Source organism: Puma concolor, chromosome B2 (assembly GCF_028749965.1).
Source record: "Puma concolor isolate L17-30 chromosome B2, mPumCon1.1.hap2, whole genome shotgun sequence".
Lineage (NCBI taxonomy): Eukaryota > Metazoa > Chordata > Mammalia > Carnivora > Felidae > Puma > Puma concolor.
The window spans coordinates 20,893,387-20,912,133 of NC_141671.1; the positions used below are offsets into that span (position 1 = coordinate 20,893,387).

Genomic DNA, 18,747 nt, shown 5'->3' on the forward strand with positions numbered 1-18,747 from the left:
GAGAATCCTGCCCATTCATGATTTTCTAAATTAAAAGATACTAAGATACCATCACATGGTTTGAAAGAAAAAAAAAAAAATGGCCTCAAGAAATAATAAAAGCCCTTAGAGTGTGTTGATCTTAAATATACTTCTTATAGGTATTATGTCAGAGAATGTTACTAAACCATTTTTTAATGTGGAATACACATTCAGTACAATGTACTGAAATGTGTTTCACTAAGAATTAGTATGCCATTTATGAAACCTACATGTATAAGAATCTGTTCTAGGGGCGCCTGGGTGGCTTGGTCGGTTAAGCATCTGACTTCGGCTCAGGTCATGATCTCACGGTCTGTGAGTTCGAGCCCCGCGTCGGGCTCTGTGCTGACAGCTCAGAGCCTGGAGCCTGTTTCAGATTCTGTGTCTCCCTCTCTCTCTGCTCCTCCCCTGTTCATGCTCTGTCTCTCTCTGTCTCAAAAATAAATAAACATTAAAAAAAAAAAAAAAAAAAGAATCTGTTCTGATTATTTTCTCACGATAATTTAATAAAATTAACCAGCTGAAAGTTACACAAAAATGTACTTCTCAGAGCTCAGAGAGAAGTAAAAATTCCTTATATCCTTTCAGGGCAATAAACTTTTAGTCTTTGTTTCTTTTCTAGTACTTCTCTAATTAGCAGAATATTTGAAATATGTATCTTTAAGGACTTTTTTTTTTTTTTTTACTGCTCTATCTGGTTTTTGCTGAAACTGACATGGCAGAGGTTTCAGATTACATATGTATATATAAAAGATGTAGACATAAAGTTTAATGTTTTATCTAGCAAAGGTGTACAAAGCAAAATCGACCTGTAGCTTCATTTTACAATCTAATGGTAATTGTTGCCCTTGGTTATACTTTTGGCTACGTTTTGTATATTTGAATACCTCTCAGGACAAAGAAAGATGGGAGTAGTAATGGAATAAAATAGACTATTGCCATTAATCATTAATTCTTTTATGTCAAGACAATTTGTGGAATTCTGTGGGAAGTAAATTATGATAAACGTCATTCATCCAAATTACACTTCCCACAATTGATACCTAAAAGTACATTCAGAAGAACAATAAATGCACATTCCCCAGTTATTCGACATATGTCTTGAAAAACTACCCACTAACGCAAAGCTGCATTTTGGAAGCTAGCATTAAGAGTAGCAAAATGAAAATACAACTAGCTTAGAAAATTCACTGACTCTGAAAAATATTCCATCAAGGGAAACGAGCTGTTAATATCTGTAAGTAGTTTAAACTTAGGTTTGTGCACAAGTGTCAGTTTGTGAAGCTGTATTCAACCAGACTGGACATGATAATAAAATAAATATGAATCCTTTAATTCATCTTGTCTCTAGAAATTTATTAGATTTGGTTATACCCCTGCATGATTTTTTTCATGAGAGCAGTGAAATAGCATATACATTATTCTTGATAGAGCTTAAAAATACAAATGGATCAGTATGTAGTATTCTATTTAAAATCCTTACTGATGGGGGCGCCTGGGTGGCGCAGTCGGTTAAGCGTCCGATTTCAGCCAGGTCACGATCTCGCGGTCCGTGAGTTCGAGCCCCGCGTCGGGCTCTGGGCTGATGGCTCAGAGCCTGGAGCCTGTTTCCGATTCTGTGTCTCCCTCTCTCTCTGCCCCTCCCCCGTTCATGCTCTGTCTCTCTCTGTCCCAAAAATAAATAAACGTTGAAAAAAAAAAAAATTAAAAAAAAAAAAATCCTTACTGATGGCAGTTATTCTGACACTTCTTACTAAATGAATTAAATTCTTTATTTGTTGGTGTAAGGCATAGGTAAAATTAGTGACAGCGTATTATTGACAGATGTTTGAAAGGGCCTTAGACTTTCATTGGCTTATTCAGAGTTTTCCCTTAGACTAGGGTTTCCCAGCCTCTGCAGTATTGACATTTTGGAACAGATAGTTCTTTGTTGTGGAAGCTGTCCTGTGCTCTTTGGGATGTTTAGCAGCATCCTTGGCCTTTACCCACTAGATGCCAGTAGCCCGTCCTCTTGTGCTGTGATAACCAAAAATTTGAGGGACAAGAGGGTCAAAATCCACCTCCCCCCACCCCAGTTAAGAATCACTTAGACATAATATATGCAAAACTTTTATGTATCCCAGAGTTCATTTATAGACCTGTTTAAATTTATCTCTAAAGAAGTATATGTAAGCCAATTTTTATTACTATTTCTTTCTCTCTTGTAGAAAGAGATAAAATCATTAGAGCTAAGTACTTCTGGTACACAGTTATGGTGTATTAATAAACTTTCTCTTCATTTTCTTTTTTTTATGTTTACTTTTTGAGAGAGAAAGGGAAAGAGAGACAGAGCACGAGTGGGGGAGGGGCTGGGAGAGAGGGAGACCGAATCCAAAGCAGGCTGCAGGTTCTGAACTGTCAGCACAGAGCCTGATGCGGAGCTCAAACCCATGAACCATCAGATCCCGACCTGAGCCAAAGTTGGAGGCTTAACTAGTTGAGCCCCCCGGGAAGCCCCTCATTATTTTTTTAAAGTTGGCATTTTCTAATTTTATCTTTAGAAAAACAAACGTATCCACTTACTTAAGAAATGCAGTTGATTTCATTTAGGAGGAACACTCAGAAACCTGATTTGAGAATTTTTTTGTTGTGGTAAAATACACAGAACATAAATTTTAACTATTTTTAAGTGTGCAAATCTGTGGCATTAAGTATACTCCTATTGTTCTACAGTCATTACTACCATCCATTTCCAGAACTTTTTATCTTCTCCAGCTGAGACTCTGTGCTCATGGAACACTAGCTCCCCATCCCCACCTCCCCCTCCATTCCTGGAGACCACCATTCTACTTTCTGTCTCTATAATTTGACTACTCTTGGCACCTTTTCTAAGTGGAATCATACAACATTATCTTTTTGTGAGTGGCTTATTTCTCTAATATAGTGTCTTCAAGGTTCGTCTGTGTTGTAGCAAGTATCAGAATTTCATTCCTTTTTAAGGATGACTAGTATTCCGTTATATGTATATTCCATATTTGTGTATCTGTTCATTTGTGGATACTTGGGTTGCTTCCACCTTTTCGCTTTTGTGAATAACACTGCTTTTAACATGAGTTCATGGTTCTTCTGGGTATGTATTCAAAAGTGGACTTACTGGATGAAATGGTAATTCTGTTTTTAATTTTCTGAGGAAAATTTCCTGTTTTCCATGGCAGCTGCACTACTTTATAGCCCCTTCAGCAGTGCACAAGGGTTCCATTTTCTTCACATCCTGGTCAACTTGTTATTTTCTGTTTCTTTGGTAGCAGCAGTCCTGATGGGTGTGAGATGGTCTCTTATGGTTTCAATTTGCATTTCTTTAAGGATTAATGATGTTGAGTATCTTTTCCTTTGCTTATTGGCTGTTTGTGTATCTTCTTTCTAGAAATGTTCATTCAAGTCCTTTGTCCATTTTTTAAACCAGATTGTTTTTGTTGTTGTTGAATTGTAGGAGTTCTTTATATAGTTTGGATATTAACCCTTTATCATATATATGATTTACAAACATGTTCTCCCATTCTATGGGTTGACTTTCACTCTGTTCATAGAGTCCTTTGATACACAAAAGTTTTTAATTTTGATGAAGTTCAGTTTATTTTTACTTTTGTTGTCTATCCTTTTGGTGTTCTAACAAATAAGTCATTGCCAAATCCAATGTCTTGAAGCATCCCTCTCTTCTAAGAATTTTATAGTTTTAGGACTTAACATTTAGATCTTTGACCCATTTTGAGTAATTTTCGTATATGATGCAAGGGTCCATTTTCATTTTTATTTGCATGTGGATATCCAGTTTTCCCAGCACCATTTGTTGAAAGGATTGCCCTTTCCCTATTGAATGGTTTTGACACTCTTATCAAAAATTACTTGACCTTATATGCAGGGGTTTATTTCTTAATTCTTCTATTCTGATGGTCCCTCTATCTCTGTGGCAGTACCACGCTATTTTGATTATAATAGCTTCGTGGTAAGTTTTGAAATCAGGAAATGTATTTTATAAAATGTAGGTTTTATTATTATTCAGATATGGTGAGGCCAACAGATAAGGGGGTGGTTGCCATGGAAAGGTTGTTTGTTACTCATAGTTCCCAAGAAGAGGATACCTGCCATGCACATGGGACCTATGAGGAAGCACCAGAGTTAGTCAGGAGGCAGAGAGCGGGGAAAATAGGTTATTGTAGTTGCAGCAGGAAGGAACATGTGAGGCAGGATTAGCAGGTTTAGGATTGGCTAATTTGAATGATTTCAGCAGACTCTGGGGCATAGGGCTCTCCCTGGCTATCTGGCCTTGTGTGATTAGGGCAGGTGGATAGTGGCCCAGAGGGTGAGAGCCCAGTAGAGGTGGTTGGGGTATAGGCTCTGGGCTGGTTAGCTTGCATATAAAAGGTATGCTGTGGGGGGGTTGTTTACTATCTCTAGGAATAGGCTGGCCCTGGGAGGGACAGTCTCTCCAGGGCGAAAAGGGTCCCAGATGTCAAAGCCTCCTGGACACATGGTTAACAGAGTGTGAAACCAACTTCATTCTTTTTTCAGGATTGATTTGGCTATCTGGTGTCACTTGAGATTTCATACAAATTTTAGGATGAATTCTTCTATTTCTGCAAAAAACATCATTGGGATTTTAATAAGGATGCCATTGACCCTGCAAATCACTTTGGATAGTGCTGACATCTTAACTACATTAAGTCTTCCAGTCCATGAACATGAGATGACTTTCCAATGACTGTGTCTTTAATTTCTTTAAATTTCCTGAAATTCTTTAATTTCAGGAATGTTTTATAGTTATCAGTGTATATCTTTTTTCCTCCTTGGTTAAATTCATTCCCAAATACTTTATTCTTTTCAATACTGTTGTAAATGGAATTTTCTTAATACCTTTTTTGGATTGTTCATTGTTAGAGTATAGAAATGCACTGATTTTTGAGTATTGATTTTGTATCCTGCAAAATTTGCTGACTTTGTTTATTCTAGTAAGTTCTTTGTTGCAATCTTCTGGTTTTCTACATGTAATATCATGTTGTCTGTAAGAACAGGTAATTTTACTTCTTTCTTTCCGATTTGGATGCTCGCTCTCTCTCTCTCTCTCTCTCCCTCCCTCTCCCTCCCTCTCTCTCCAAATTGCCCTGGCCAGGACTTCTAATACTATGTTGAGTAGAAGTGGTAAAAGCAGAATCACTGTCTCCTTCCTGATGCTGGAGGGAAAGCTTTCAGTTCTTCACCACTGGATATGAGGTTTACTGTGAGTTTTTCACCTATGGCCTTTATTATGTTGAGATAGTTTCCTTCTGTTACTAGTTTGTGCAGTGTTTTTATCATGTAAGGGTCTTGAACTTTGTCAAATGTGTTTTCTGCAGAGATTGACATGATTTTGTGTTTTTCCCCCTTCATTGTGTTGATGTAGTAGATTTCATTTATTGATTTGCATGTATTGAACCACCCTTATGGTCCAAAAACACTTGTTTATGGTGTATGATCCTTTTAATATGCTGTTGAATTCAGCTTACTAGTACTCATCAGGAATATTGATCTGTAGTTCTTTTTTCTTATAGTGTCTTTGTCTAGCTTTGGTCTCAAGACATTGATGGCCTCATAGAATGAGTTGGGAAGTCTTCCCTCCTCTTCAGTTATTTGAAGAGTTGGAGAAGGATTAATGCTCATTCTTGTTTAAATGTTTGGTAGTATCACCAGTGAACTCGTCTGGTCTGGGGTGACTTGATTTTTAATGCCACATGCTTTTTCATATGACCTCTTGCTAGAAAAAGAAAAACTAGTGCAAAGTTAGTTCTACCTTTGTTTTGAAAATTAGCAGGAGTCCCACATATAAGTCCCCAAGTGGGTGGTACACAGTGTGTGCCTATGGATTTTTTTTTCTGCCTATTCAGGCATATTCAGTCAGGTTTTTTAAAGCTCTTAATTACTTTTGAAACTGGAATGTAAAATACTTATTAGTTTCTGTCATTTTTAAAACATTGCTGATCCTGAGAGACTAATAATTTAAATATTTCATTTAAATAGCACTATATAGCAAAAAGAGTAGAAAACTGGATTTTTAACCTTACTGTACCCTGTTCTCACTGTGTGACCTTGGAAATTGGTCTATAGGAGCAGTGTATGCACAATATTTTATACCTAGAATAGACCTGGTTTTAACATCCCCCCAACAAAATTATTTTTAATTAGTAAACCTGATGTTAAAGAATAATAACAAAAAAAATGCAGGTGGTGTTCTTTTTAACTTTATGTTAATGTAGTCACACCGGTAAAAAAAAAAATTAAAAATTTAAGAAATATTACACCACCAAAGGAAAAAAAGAAGAGATTAATAAATTTAAGTACATCAATTATTTTTTTTTTTTAAAAAGGAAGCACCTATTATCCAAATTAATGTTATGGTAATGAGTAATAATATTTTAGTTTGCTTTTGATTCTTATGCAAATTTATTAATAACTTCATCTAATTTGATCTTTGACTATTTAAATAGTATTGACGGATTTATCAATCAGGTTTGAGTCATAGTTGATTAAAAATGCTTTTTTTTATAATTTTGAAAAATTTCTCACATGAAGCAATAGATAACATAGTTCAGAAAAGTTTTAAGCATAAAGTCTGGAAGAGCTTTATAAAAATCACATATCACGATCAATTCCAGAAATTGCAATACTGTCTTTGTTTCTTTGGCAACTATTCTAGTGGCTCCCAATGTCCCCACAGTATAAAAAAGTTTAAGTACAAATAAAAACATATGCAAGTTTAAGTACCAAGAAAAGATAATGTAGAATAATGGATTGGAACTAATTCAGGTTTCATCTGCAGTTGCTCTACTCTCATTATTTAAGTGCAGTAATATTTCATTACTCCCAGGGAGTTGGAGGGGCTGAGCATCTAAAGAAAGCTTAAATGATTCTGAATTATTAGGAATTTGCTTTTTAAATAAACCTGTATAGCCGACTTCACCTTTGTCTGGGATGGGCTATGTAACTAGAAGTCCTCTAAATTAACTTCAGTGTAAAACACAAAACTTATTAAAGGATAAACAATAGAAATGTGTTAATTTGAAACATATTATTAAAATTCGACAGTAACCTCAGTAATTATTTAGAGCTTTAGACCAAAGAGAGATTTTTGGTTTAGGAGTATTTTATCACCAGCATTTTTCAGTATTGTCAGTGCCTGCTGATGATAAAACACAGTCTTTCATTTGTTTGTGTCATTGATTTAAATTCTCTACAGACAATACACTCTCTTATTGCTTGCACCCAGGGCAGAGCTCTCCCACCCTCCTGCTGTTGCTGTGCCTTTCGTACATATTGTGTCATTACTGAAAAGAGAAGGCTGCAGACCATCCTATGTAATAGGACTTCATTTTGTTGTTCTTAAAGAAATACGTTTGTATAAACATCAGGAAAAAATCTTCAGTACTCATTGAACTACTAATAATGCCAGGAGAAAGGATCCTAGAGAAAGGATTTGGTATGTATGTAGGGGAACTATCACTTCCTATTAGACTTGTATGAATCTGTTTGAATGTAACGATAGTTTGATGGGATTGTTTTTCAGATGTGTTTTAATTAGAGGAATACTTATTTCAGACTAAGTCTTCTGTAGAACCCCATTAATTGAACATAAAAGCAGAATGGCTGTTTTTGAAAGTGATGGGCACAGGTGATGGTAGTGTACAGTGAGTTCAGTGTTTATAAAAGATTTTTCTTTATTTCTGAGAGTTCTTTGTATTATAAACAGATTCATTGGCACGTCAAGCTAAATCTGTGGATTTTCTAAGTGTATGAACTGGGGCGCATGCTGGCATTAGAATGGCTTTGGTGGCACCGAGGACGTATTGTGGCAGTCTGTCGGGAGGCATATCTGCTGCTTCTGATGAAGCAGCTGCTCAGCTCCTTGTTATTTTGTCCAGTAAAGTCACAGCTGGCCAGGTCGCATGTCCTCACATTTGGAGTAGATACACCCTAGGATAACCTTCACGCCTATTGACTTAGAACACTGTTTACCTTTTGCTTGAGTGATAAGTAAGAGACAGCTAATTGGGGCATTTTCTGCTATTGTATACGGTAAAACCTTATGTGTCTAGGAGTTTTAGCCAAGTTTACCACAAGGCTGAGGTTTTATCTTCTTTAAGCACACCACTTTTATAACTTTATCTTGGATGGAAATCTTTAAAAACGTCTTTCATAGTTGTTTAAGCAGCTGATGTGTTTTGCAGATGGATTCTGAGTCCCATGGTCTTTGGGACCTGTAGGGCTCTAAGAGTAGGTGGCAGCCTGGGGAGGGCAGGAGGCTCCATGATGTCCCCGAACCCCCAGGACCTCCTCTGCCTGCACGTGCTCCACACTATGTACACATGCTGCTTCACAAAGAAAATAATAAGTTTAAGAATCAAAAAAATTTATATATGTGTGTATATATATATATAATTTCATACTTTCCTGGTTTTTGCAAAAAATTTACTGAATATTATAGACTAACTTTCTTTATGAATTAGGAATTACTGAGAATATACAGTTTTACATTATGGTGAATATGGAGATGTCCTCAGGGAATTAAGAGAAAGAGAGAATGTTCTTTTTTTTTTAATCTATTTTTTTTTTTTTTAGAGCGAGAGAATGTGAGCAGGGGAGAGGGCACAGGGAGAGCGGTAGAAGGAGAGAGAGAGAGAGAACCTTTGACTTACTTGTTTGCTTGTTTATTTTGCAAGAGAGAGAGACAGAAGGCACAGGCAGGGGAGGGGCAGAGAGAAGGAGAGACAGTCCCAAGCAGGCTCTGCACCATCAGCACAGAGCCTGATGCTGGGCCCAAACTCACAAACTGTGAGATCATGACCTGAGCCGAGATCAAGAGTCAGACACTTAACCGACTATGCCACCCAGGTGCCCCAGGAGAGAGAATATTTAAGCTGGCTCCCCACTTAGCACGGAGCCCAACACAGGTCTCAATCCCACAACTCTGAGATCATGACCTGAACCGAAATCAAGAGTTGGATACTCAACCGACTGAGCCACCTAAGCACCCCAAGAGAGTGGTTTTCTGTACCAAATGCCCTCAGAGACTGTGTTTTAAGTTTTTGTTATCTGTGTTCTCCTGCCCTATATGTAAGGCTGATGCCTATCATTTCTTCCGGTCTCATTTATCGGCATTTTTTTTCTAACTTGTGACATTTAATATGGTATACTTTTGGAAACCCGGTTAACTAACGGTTGGAATTATGTGTAAAGTGGGACGCCTGAGTGGCTCAGTTGGTTGGGTGTCCCGACTTCAGCTCAGGTCATGATCTTGCAGTCTGTGGGTTCAAGCCCCGCATCAGGCTATGTGCTGACAGCTCGGAGCCTGGAGCTTGCTTCGGATTCTGTGTCTCCCTGTCTCTCTGCCCCTCCCATACTCATGCTCTGTCTGTCTGTCTGTCTCTCTCTCTCTCAAAAATAAATAAACATTAAAAAAAAGAATTATGTGTAAAGTAAGGTTAGTAGATTCAAAATCAGAAGAGCTTTTCAGGAACACCACAATGCTTGTAATTGGACTTCTTGATATCTTTTTTTTCTTCTGATGGATTAAGTCTTACCATATAGTTCTCAACTAAATTTCAGGAAGATGTTATTTCCAGGTAGCCAAATTTAATTTATGTATATAAAGAGTATGGGATTGTCAGTATATGAATGTATAAACTGCCTTCCATTTTTTGTTTTTGTTTTTGTTTTTACTGATTGCTATGAAGAATGCAAGTTTGCATAGCACTTAACTGTTATTAAAAGTGAGAGGCTATGAAATAGAATGACTTTAAGAACTTCTTGATAAGAAAGCAAGACTAGATTTTCAACTGGATCAGAAACTGGTCAGCATTCAACTTCTTTTCAACCTGGACTGTGAGGCCAAGACATGATCTGTCTTCTATGAAAAAGCTAGTTGGATGGATATATGTATATATATAAAATATCATAATATCCTGAAACTATAAAATAGACATACCAGTATTTAGCAACATCTTAAAGTCTTTTCTTAGAATCAGATGGTAAATAGTGGAATCATCAAGGAAGATTGAATTGAGTACAGGAATGGGAAGAGGAAAGTCACTTTTATTTGAGTGCCTGTATTCATATTATTACAAGAATCTGTTCCTGAAATTAAATTATTAAAATTAAAGGGAAAAATGGGGAAGATAAAAAGTGGTTTGATCTGGCTTCTAGATGTTTTGCTTATAATTCATATAATAGTAATATCAGTTTTCATTAAGCTCCACAGGCACTGAGCTAGGACCTTAACATGTATTACTTCTGGTCTTCATAAATATTATTTATGACTGTAAAGTATTAGTCTCCTCATTTTATTTATTTATTTTTTTTTAAATTTTTTTTTTTCAACGTTTATTTATTTTTGGGACAGAGAGAGACAGAGCATGAACGGGGGAGGGGCAGAGAGAGAGGGAGACACAGAATCGGAAACAGGCTCCAGGCTCTGAGCCATCAGCCCAGCGCCCGACGCGGGGCTCGAACTCACGGACCGCGAGATCGTGACCTGGCTGAAGTCGGACGCTTAACCGACTGCGCCACCCAGGCACCCCAAAGTTTCTTTAACTTTAAAATGAGGAGACTGGGGCGCCTGGGTGGCGCAGTCGGTTAAGCGTCCGACTTCAGCCAGGTCACGATCTCGCGGTCCGTGAGTTCGAGCCCCGCGTCGGGCGCTGGGCTGATGGCTCAGAGCCTGGAGCCTGTTTCCGATTCTGTGTCTCCCTCTCTCTCTGCCCCTCCCCCGTTCATGCTCTGTCTCTCTCTGTCCCAAAAATAAATAAACGTTGAAAAAAAAAAATTTAAAAAAAAAAAAAAAAAAAAAGAAACTTTAACTTGCTCAGCCTCATGCAACTAGTAGCAAGTGAACCAGAATTTGAAGTGTGCTTCCCAAATCTTCATTTTTCTGTGGAGTTGTACTAGAAAAAGTGCTCTCTGGTGGGAAGTGGAGTCCGGCCTGTTGCCTTGTGGTCCAAATCACAGGGTTGGCTGGGCCAGTTATGGTACGTATCCTAAAAGAATAAGAAGAAAAGAAAAGGCGGTTAAACAGCATCTGAGCGTGCATGTTTCGTTAGTGTTTTCTGTATTTATTAAAAAGTAAGTTACATGGGGTGCCTGGGTGGCGCAGTCGGTTAAGCGTCCGACTTCAGCCAGGTCACGATCTCGCGGTCCGTGAGTTCGAGCCCCGCGTCAGGCTCTGGGCTGATGGCTCAGAGCCTGGAGCCTGTTTCCGATTCTGTGTCTCCCTCTCTCTCTGCCCCTCCCCCATTCATGCTCTGTCTCTCTCTGTCCCAAAAATAAATAAAAACGTTGAAAAAAAAAATTAAAAAAAAAAAAAATAAATAAATAAATAAATAAATAAAGTAAGTTACAGCTAAAGCAGGATTCCATTTTTGAGGGAGCTCGTTTGCATTTTCTTCTCTCTCAGAATATATGTTTGCCAAAGTTCCATGAAAAGAGTTTAATGAATTCTTCATGTTTTATTCATCTTTTGGAGAATTGTAGTCCATGAGGTTGAAAAGTTAAAAGGTAAAGTGGATTTTGGTTAGCCTGTTTCCCAAATTTATAGCGTCAACAACCCCTCCCTAGCCCTCTCACCCACCACCGTAGTGCCTGTGCAGGTCCCAGGGTCTGGGACACATACTAAAAGGGAACATTTGACTTTAACTCAAACCTCAGCCTCTAATCCAGCCTCTTTTTGCTTGAAAAGGCTCGGTGCAGAGGAACTTCAGATCACATTGGCAGAAAAAGCTCTTCTAATAGTTGTTTCTGTCTTGCGAAAGAGACTTTTAGCTACCTGTGTAAACCTTCCTCTGGAAAGATCCGATTTGCTCTTTGTGATAGAAAAGGCATGGGTTGGGTATCACAAAGACCTAAGTTTGAGTCCAACTTCGTAGCTGAGTGACCGTGAAGAAATGAAATGTGGTGTCCTTTAAACCTTAATTTCTTCATCTGTAAAGTGAAAGTAATATAATTTTATGAAAGCAGTTTTTAGAAGCAGGTAAGATAGACAACACAGCTAGCAAAAATATGCGCTTCATAAATACTCAAAGAATGATAGATCGTCCAGCTTTTCATCCTGTTTATCATCAGGACTCAGAGGGGAGAGAAACCAGAGCAGCAAGGACACATGGCAGCATGAAAACACAGCTTCCTTTTTTTCCTGTTACCTATCTTTCTGGTGTGGCCAGGCACCTGGGCACCAATGTCTGCTTATACCAGGTATCCTGTTTTCATTAGAGTGCTGGAAATCAGTGCTGACTTGAGGCGCTTTGTAACTTGTTATGGTCTGCATCTGTCACAGTTTTTGTTTGCTTCATAGGACTTAGTCTGTGTCAAAGCTTAACTTCTGAAGACATGTATGTAGAGCATTTAACGCAGGGATAAAGGATAAAGTATTTTGCAGACTCTCTTTTCCTCTTCAGCTCTTTGTTGTGCATCTTCAAAGATAATAATTTTAATTGTACTAAATGTATGCCTTTTTGACTTACACGTGGTTTTGTCTTTATTGTCGTGGTACTCAAAAGGAAATTTTTTCGTCTTCGTCTAGAAATACTAAGAAGATCTCAAGAAGAACTTAATATATCTGACGCAGACGCGTTAGGTGTTTACTTACTTTAAGGGATGGAACTGAAGACATGTCTCCCATTCTTTTCCAGTGATTCACAATCTACTTTTTTCATGCATCTAAATATGGAAGACCTGCACTTTAATTTAATATAATAATGCTTCTTTTTGGCATATATTCTTTAAACTTGATGTAAAATTTATAGGTAGTTAAATGGACCTTGAGGAGAAATAGATGCATAAACTTTTACTTGGATTGTGTTTGATTTTGTCATTTAAAGATACCAGATATTTTTGAGATTTCAGAAATATGGTTACCCATGTTCAGTCATGGTAAGAGAAGCCTTAGATGTTTCTATACGTCGTGTTCCTATTGGACATTAAAACTGTAATGCAATTTTAGCATGTGTCTTTCAAACTTATTGCTGTAGTAACCAAATATTAAGAGGTAAAGTTATGTTTGTCTCTTCTGCATAGCAGAATAATTGTCTGGAAAATGTCATGTGACTTTTAAATTTCTTTTCTCAGATTCTTAATGACCATTTAATAGCTAGTGAAAAACAGCATATAATCCAGTGGGAAGATTTCATGAAAGAACAACACAGCAAACAGGCTGAAGTGGATGAAGAACACAGAAAAGCCATGGAGAGACTTAAAGAACAGTATGCCGAGATGGAGAAGGACCTAGCAAAATTTTCAACCTTTTAAGAATTTGAACCACAAGAGTGACAAAGTAATAGAACATTGACTTCCCCCAAAAAACTGTTCCCACCAAACCATTTAGCCTCTGCTTCAAACTTAGCAATATATTCAGTGGCACTCTTACATCAGAAGAAAGAAAGGTCTTACTGGAGTCTTAAGTGTTTAATAGAAGAGAGCTACATCTTTCCAGTTTTAAGTGCCTACATATGATTATTTGAATGGGGAGGAGTAGCAGGAAAAATGGTACAAATTTGTTTTTTGTTAATCAGAATTGGGTGTTCTTTCCATTGATCATCTCAGAGAACTGTTAAGTACAGGCTTCTTAAAAAATAATTTAATTCATTCTCACACAGAGTGAACAGTAGTTATTTGACTTAGAAGCAGATACAGTAGCTGCCTGTCATAACGTCCTTGGCTATTGGAAGAGTGTTATACAGTATTATTCCATGAGTAATGTAGACAAAACAACTGTCTTTGGAGCAGAGATCATATTTAAGAGAGGGGACAGTCAAAACCTTGTCTCTACTGAGGCAAAGATGGCCACGTTGGCCTTTGAACTGCCTGCTGGGAAAGGTTACAGATTTTGCAGTTCAGCATAATGCCGTGTGTTTCACTGAGTGACAAAACACACTTGTTAAATTTTGTGGCCTTCCGGCACTTAATATTTTCAACTTTTAAAACATACTTAGAAGGAAAAGCTTACCAAAAATATATTTGACTTTTAGCCTTTCCAAGAACCATAATCTTGTCCGTAGTATTCACCTCATTTACCTCGTTTTTGTGTCTGTTTTGCTGTGGGTAAGCTTTGTAAGATAAATAATGTCCATACATGTTTCAACTGTTTAATGAGTAATCAGCAGAATCTGCCAAGGAGTCCCTCTGGAACCATATAAAGATTCTGGCTCTGAATACACCAGAAGTGTTTGCCCACATAGCAAATGATCCATGTTAAATGTAAATCCTTTTTTAGTGTTCAACGTCTGTTCTCATAAGCAGGTGTATTATGATGAAACATGTACCAATTCTGTCATCACTGTGATTTTTAAAAAAAAAAAAAAATCTGCTTTTAACAGTCTAATTGAGGAATTAAATTGATTTTTTTATTTGCCATAAACCAAGCAAAATTAAATGCAATAATTTCTTGAGATTTATGGCAAATGAATTTGAGGTATGGGTAAATCTTTCAAATATTTTTTTAGTGCTCTTCAGTAAAGAAAGGGGCAGGAAAGAAAATACCCAACTCTCTTGTGTTATCTCAGTCTTGCTACTGCAGAAAAGTGACAATGCTTGCTTGTGTAAATTTATGGCCCCCTGTCAAAGCTTCATTCTTGGCTCCATGTTGAAAATGTGATTAAAGTTAATAGAGGAGATGAAATAAGTATTTGAGATTTCTTTCAATAACACTGAACTTCTGCCAACTTTCTCTGTCCACTACTGTAGGCTTGACAGGTTCATCAATCATTCTCTGGTACCTGGACTAAAAAAGAGCACTTGCTGACACAAAGGCATGTTGGAATTTTCTTAATTCTCTTTCAGTGGATGGAAAAAAATAAAACCGTACTTCCAAAAATAGCCCACACATGAAAAGGGAGGGGAACCTTAAATGAAAATTCCCTTTGTACTGTAGGCAGTTTTTGGAATGCTGTTAATTGCCTGTGCACCGTTTGAACAGATGCTATAACCAAGAAATCAGGACTGTGTGTGAGAGAGCAAACGTACTCTTAACTGGTTCCTCCATCCACTCGTGCAGCAGAGGTTTCTGATGGTGTTTGTTCATCTCATATGAATAATAAATACCATTGTAAGTTCGTATATTTTACATAAGGATCTAAAGGACTTCTTAAACCAAAATGAATTGGTGGGCATCTTGAACTTTAAACGTTAAGATAGTACATTCTTTCTATATAACTTTGTGAGCTGTTCAACATAGTGTGTGAAAGAGACAGTTGGTTTGCCTTCCCCTTAATATTTTCCCTCACATCTCAGTTTCCAAAGCACTTTTGATAGATATTTTATTTACATAAAAAGTTAACTTTAATTTTCAACATTTCTACTGTTTATGTGGTTGAGCAGAGGTAATATAGGTTCTGTGTAGCTCACAGGATTATTTTATAATGATCAAATGAAATAATGTTCTGTCCTTTTAAAGTGCTATAGCAACATTTGTTTTTAAGGCCTAAGTATTTTCTGTTTTTCATTATGATTTCTTTTTTTGACTTACATATTTGCGGGTGGTTTTTCATTTCATAACCCGTAGATTTTTAAATTGTTCTTATAATGAATTTATGCTGTAATTGGATTGTGGTTAGAGAATGGGGCCGTATCAGACTGGTACATTGAAATTTATTTGCTTTATGACCTAAAATATTGTTAGTTTTTGTAAGTGTTTCATTAGTGTTTCAACATACACTGTTTTCCAGTTATTGGGTATCCATTAAACAAACTTACAGTGTTGTTCAAATTATCTGTTTCACTGTTGTTTTCCTTCTCAGTGATCCCTCAGATTCTGAGATATGTGGAAATTTCCTACTCTAGTGGATATTCTAATTCTTCCTGTCATTCTGTCAATTTTCATTTTCTGTATTTTGAAACTTTCTTATTAGGTACATATAAGTTTAGCATTTTCTTTCTTCAAAGCTTAGAATAAATCTTACATTTATAGTGTAGCTTCTATTCCTAGTAATGTTTTTTATTTAGTTTTGTATTACTTTTAAATCTGTGTTTTTTAACAAAAATTCTAGGTGGATTTTTTTCTTTCTATCTGATTATCTTTTAAGTGGAGGGTTTAATCCATTTAAATTTGTTGAAACTAGTAACTTACTAGGATTCATTTATCTCATCTCTTGTGCTTGTCTGTTTGCTCACTGCCCACGTTTTGTTGGTTGGTTGTTCTGTTTTGTTGCCTTCTTTTAGATTGAGTTTCATTTTCTTTTTCTTTTTTTTTCTTTTTAATGTTTATTCTTGAGAGACAGAGACAGAGAGAGAGAGAGAGAGAGAGTGTGTGTGTGTGTGTGTGTGTGTGTCTGTCTGTCTGTCTGTGTGTCTGAGTGGGGGAGGGACAGAGAAAGAGGGAATCTGAAGCAAGCTCCAGGCCGCGAGCTGTCAGCACAGAGCCCATCGTGGGGCTCAAACTCACGAACCATGAGATCACGACCTGAGCCGAAGTCAGACGCTTAACTGACTGAGCCACCCAGGCGCCCCTTGCTTTCTTTTTCCATTCACACTCCCTCTACTAGTTTAAAAGGTAAAACTTGGGGCGCCTGGGTGGCACAATCAGTTAAGCGTCCAACTCTTGATCTTGGCTCAGGTCATGATCTCAGGGTCCATGAGTTTGAGCCCCACATTGGTCTCTGCTCTCATGGTGCAGAGCCTGCTTGGGACTCTGTCTCTCCTCTGTGCCTCTCCCCCACTTGTGCTTTCTCTCTCTCTCTCTCTCAAGATGAATAAACATAAAATGTTTTTTAAAAAAAGATAAAACTCAATTTTTAACTTTCAGTGCTTACCAAGAAGTTTAACCTGCATAGTTAACGAAATCCAAAGTTAGTGTCTTTCCTATCTTCCTAAACAAAGTTTTATTTCCTCAATCAGTTAGTGTCTAGAATTTTAATTTTATCTGTTTCACTACAAAAATAGCTATTTTATTTTATACAGTCAGTACTTATTTAGATTTATCCACAAGCTTATCATTTTATTATCCTTGAAAGTTAGCTGGCTCTACAGTTCTAGGTTGATGATTATTTTCTCTCAGTATTTAATGATATTCTTTCATTATCTTCTTGCATCCATTGTTGCTTCTGAAATCACAGTTGTAGCTGATCACTACTCCTTTGAAGCTAACTGTCTTCTCTCTTAGGTTCTTTATAGTCTATCTTTGGTGTTTTACAGTTAAAGTCATCATAATACAATGTATCTAGCTGTGGATTTTCTTTTTTATTTTAATTCCAGTATTTTTGATCTTTTCAAAATTCTTTTTATTATCCTATTCAAATTCATTGAGCTTTCTAAACCTGAAAATTAGTGATTTTTCACAATTCTGGAAAATTCTCAACTACTGTCTCTAAATATTGACATTGCTCATTCTCTCTGTTCTCTCCTTTAGGAAATCAAATTACACTTATACTTTATCATCCCACTGTTCTTCAAATCCCTTTTATATCTGTTTCATATTTTGTCTCTTGTCTGCAGTGTGTTGAATTCTGGATATTTCTTTAAAAATCTATTTTCCTCGGGGCGCCTGGGTGGCGCAGTCGGTTGAGCGTCCGACTTCAGCCAGGTCATGATCTCACGGTCCGTGAGTTCGAGCCCCGCGTCAGGCTCTGGGCTGATGGGTCAGAGCCTGGAGCCTGTTTCCGATTCTGTGTCTCCCTCTCTCTCTGCCCCTCCCCCGTTCATGCTCTGTCTCTCTCTGTCCCAAAAATAAATAAAAAACGTTGAAAAAAAAATTAAAAAAAAATAAAATAAAATAAAATAAAATCTATTTTCCAGTTCCCTAATTCTGCGTTCTTGCCATCTCTAACCAATTTATATCTTACTGAGTTTTTTTTTAATTTTTAAAAATTTATTTAGAGAGAGCAGGGGAGAGTGGCAGAGGGAGAGTGAGAGAGAGAATCTTAAGCAGGCTCCATGCACAGCACGAAGCCCAAAGTGGGGCTCGATCTTGTGACCCTGGGATCATGATCTGAGCCAAAATCAAGAGTCAGACACTCAACCAACTGAGCCCCTAACCCATTGAGTTTTTAACTACAGTTGTTTTTTTCTTTACCAAAAGTGTTGTCTCTTTCTTTCTCAAACATTCCTGGTCATTTCAAATAGCTCCATTATTTCCTCTTTTTCTTTTCTTTTTTTATCTAATGTTTATTTATTTTGTGAGAAAGAGAATGAGCAGGTAAGGGGCAGAGAGAGAGAGAGAGAGAGAATCCCAAGCAGGCTCTGTGCTCTCAGTGCAGAATCCAACTCAGGGCTTGATCTTAGGAACCATGAGATCATGACCTGAACCAAAATCAAGAGTCGATTCAGACACTTAACTGACCGAGCCACCCAGTTGCCCCCTCCTTTTCTTTTCCTAAGACATAGTAAATGTTTATGTTCTGTATATGATAATTTCATGTTTTCTCCTTTTTTGTGACTCTAAATCTACCAATTTGTTGTATGTTGTTTGATCTGAAACAAGCATATTAGTGATTTGTTTTCTAATATGATCAGTGATTTGGGTTATGAGTTGGTATTCCTCTAAACTTTATTTTGGGGAGTTTTTATTTAAAATATGTTTCTATAGGGAGATAGTGTTTTCATTTTTCTCGCACCACCAGTTTGTATCTTGTGGCATGATGAACCCTGGATCCCTTCAGGTTTCCTCTGGGGTTTCCTGCCTCTCTCTCCCCTGTCCTTCACTGCATGCATGCACATGTGTACATACACTTAGAAGTAGTG

General features: G+C 37.3%; 1 protein-coding gene across 2 annotated transcripts in view; it reads left to right on the forward strand.

The window, feature by feature from the left end:
- The window catches only part of BLOC1S5 (biogenesis of lysosomal organelles complex 1 subunit 5), a 47,466-nt gene extending 31,688 nt beyond the window's left edge, over positions 1-15,778 (forward strand). For both annotated transcript variants that reach the window (XM_086706324.1, XM_025917048.2), the window contains exon 5: positions 13,144-15,778. In XM_086706324.1, coding sequence (XP_086562450.1) covers positions 13,144-13,323 — 180 coding nt within the window. In that variant the 3' untranslated portion in view covers positions 13,324-15,778. The remainder of the gene's footprint in view (positions 1-13,143) is intronic.
- The last annotated feature ends 2,969 nt before the right edge of the window (positions 15,779-18,747 follow it).